We start from the raw sequence: 2,931 nt of genomic DNA, 5'->3' as shown, positions 1-2,931 counted from the left end.
TAAATGATGACTCCATGATGTTGTGTTAAGTGCTGTTTCAGAGGCTTTAACCCATAGAAAATCATTTAAAAAACATTTTATTTCTATGTTTTTGCCCATGCAAGCTTTGGTCGGCTTTGGTTGGTGACATGGAGACGTTATTGCACCCTGCATAAAGCCCTAATCTCAGGGTATGAATCAGGAAATTTAGCTGCCGTCTAAGTCTTTGACAAAAAACAAGATTTTAGTGAAGTTTTATCTTCATACAATTGTTCCAGGCGTATTGCTCATTGTGTCACAGACAAAGAAGCTAAGAGCTTAATGTGCATTACTGAGTTGGACAGTAAACTCCAACCTTTTATCAGCTGAGGTGACTTTCTTGGGCGGCTCAATGCGGATTTTTGGATCCCATTCTCCAGGCGGCAGCACAATCACCTCATCCAAAAACTCATCTATGCCTGCGATGAGGTCCTCACGATCTCTGGCCTTGTAGGCTACATCACTGAAGAGCTGGGAGATGAAGTGAGAGATGAAGGCAGAGTATTTTACCATTTCATTTGACTTACTGTATAACATGGTGATAGTGATCAGCATCTACTGCTCTAACAACTTGGATTTAACTGTTTCCTATCCTCTATAATGGCCTCTGGAGACTTGTTAAACATACACTGTGGATGCTATATCAATATTTTCACTTCAGTTGGATTACACTCAAAATAACAGCCAGTCAGGAACTAATCATGCCCTGAAAAAACTGTGAGTCAAGTGGGAGCATAATCAAAGGGTTGATTCTACTTGTAAATGACTTGGTCCAGGTCTAGTTTTCTAAAAGGATACTGCACACTGCACAGCTCATAAGGATTGTAAACCAAAACAAAAATTAACACAAACTAAATGTCAGAAGCTGTTTAAAAAGTAAAAGCAGCAGGTATCTGCAGCAAGAGGAAGACAAACATTTGTTTCCCCCGAGAGTGGTATGTGGTACCTTCATTGATTTTCTCACTCCCACACAAACATCTTCAATAACTTGATTCTGGTCTGTAAAAACAATCACTGAATGTGTTCTGCTCTACGCTGCCAAGTTTCTAGATTAACTTGAATCCATCATGCAACCTATATACAATTTAAAGGATGTATGTGTTTACTTTATGTGAAATGATAAATTGAACACTTAACAAAACCATTTTATGAGATTTTGAAAAAATGTACAGAATATATTTACAATTAAAGCCAGTGTTGCGATCTAAGAACAGGAATAAAACAAGTGAGCAGCATTTTGTCATTGGATAGATGAGGGGACGTTAGTATACAGCCCTGTTAAGCTGTGAGGCTGTACTTGAGCTAAATGTTAAAATCAGCATGCTAACATAATCACAATGACAATGCTAACATGATGACAGATTTAATGTTTACCATGTTTTTATCTTAGCGTGTTAGCATGCTTACATCTGCTAAATACCACAAAGTAAAGCTAAGGCTAAGGCTGATGCAAATGTCATTAGTTTTGGTACGGTGGTGCTGGCAAGAGGTGGAAGAGGAAAGATTATAACCCTAACCCTAACTCCTATTAAAATGTCAGATTATAATGGGGGTAAACATAAGATTACTAACCACAAACCTTACTGTCAGTGTTTGATTGTGGCAAGTAAACATACTATTTCTGTGCATGCATTATTTCTAGAATCTGCTATTTAAATAGCAATACATTTTGTGCTAAGTGATAGAAGGCTATAACAACTAAAATTGCATTCAGGAGAGAGCAACATTCAGAAAACATAATGCCAGACACTTACATCATCCACCATTAGGGTTGCTATGGCTCGGCCGATCTCGTTATACGACTTGGCCTTTCCTTGGGGTCCCAAGAGAATGAAGAGGAATCTGTATGGTAAAGACACGTGTGAGGTTAAGCATGAGCTGGAATGACAGGTGTCTGTGAAAGGGCTTTGTTGAGTAAGGGTGAAGAAGCGAAAGACTTCGCAGATCATTTCACCTGGTGGGAACAGGGACCTCAGTGAGACCTCCTAGTGTTGTAGCCTGGGCCAGGCGGACAAAGGCTACAAAGGGTTTGTTAAGGAAATCCACTTCACCCACCAAGACGTTGGATGCCTCTGCATCTCGGGGGATTTTCTTCATGAATTTATTTTTAAGCTACAGAAAGAAAAACAGAAAACACAGTAAGACATCTTCTGAATAGTACACATTCAGTTTTTTGCAGTCCTTTGTAGCATTATTCTCTTCCCTTATATGTATTCAGATAATCTATTAATTGTTGTGTCATTGTGTCTTTTTTAGGTAAAAATAAGTACAAATTATCTAATTCCAGCTTCTTAAATGTAAGGATTTGCTGCTTTATTTGTCATATGTAATAATAAAGTGAATACAGTAGCTCTTCAAGAAAATAAATGGTGTTTCCCCTAAGTGAGGCTCTCATTGTTCTTTGTGGAGTTTGTCAAAGCAGTCAACCTAAGGGAAATACTGCAAAATGAATTGTTAGTTGCAGCCCTTTATTTGAGTCTGCAATTGCTGGATCTCTCTACACGGATCAATAAAACTTCTCATCATTTGTTATTAATAGTATCTCTAAAGTAGGCTGATACATCTCGGAGGGCGTCGTTAAGTTAGCAGACATTTGCAAGATAACAACCCTGGGTTGTTAAGGCTCAAGAAACAGCAATCATAGAGGCAAAAGAAATGCAAGCTGCAACTAGAAGCTTGACTAGAAGCTAGCAGCTGTGACTAAAAAGAGGGATGACAAGCTAATCTGACCTGTCTGATTGCATGGAAATGTGTGGCAGGAAATTGAACGGCAGCACAATAACACTCAGTGATGGAGAGGCCTGCCAATAACCCACAGCCCAAATCTGTGGCTACATGTAACGGGCCGGGCACGTGGACTGGACAGAGCCGTGCTTTTCCCAGAGCCAGTTCAATATTCACACACACACACAC

The 2,931-nt window shown here is 39.4% G+C and overlaps 1 protein-coding gene and 1 long non-coding RNA gene across 3 annotated transcripts in view; one reads left to right on the top strand and one right to left on the bottom strand.

The window, feature by feature from the left end:
- The window catches only part of slc4a5a (solute carrier family 4 member 5a), a 50,082-nt gene that overhangs the window by 26,637 nt on the left and 20,514 nt on the right, over positions 1-2,931 (bottom strand). For both annotated transcript variants that reach the window (XM_032516075.1, XM_032516076.1), the window contains exons 9-11: positions 1,973-2,130; positions 1,773-1,860; positions 335-489 (exon numbers count right to left, since the gene is read on the bottom strand). In XM_032516075.1, coding sequence (XP_032371966.1) covers positions 335-489; positions 1,773-1,860; positions 1,973-2,130 — 401 coding nt within the window. The remainder of the gene's footprint in view (positions 1-334; positions 490-1,772; positions 1,861-1,972; positions 2,131-2,931) is intronic.
- Positions 1-2,931, top strand: part of LOC116689541 (uncharacterized) — a 22,006-nt gene that overhangs the window by 13,550 nt on the left and 5,525 nt on the right. The window lies entirely within an intron of this gene.

The sequence above is a fragment of the Etheostoma spectabile genome, chromosome 5 (genome assembly GCF_008692095.1).
Source record: "Etheostoma spectabile isolate EspeVRDwgs_2016 chromosome 5, UIUC_Espe_1.0, whole genome shotgun sequence".
In the NCBI taxonomy this organism is placed as follows: Eukaryota; Metazoa; Chordata; class Actinopteri; order Perciformes; family Percidae; genus Etheostoma; species Etheostoma spectabile.
The sequence above is the reverse complement of the archived record's forward strand: the minus strand, read 5'-3'. Positions and strand labels throughout refer to the sequence as shown.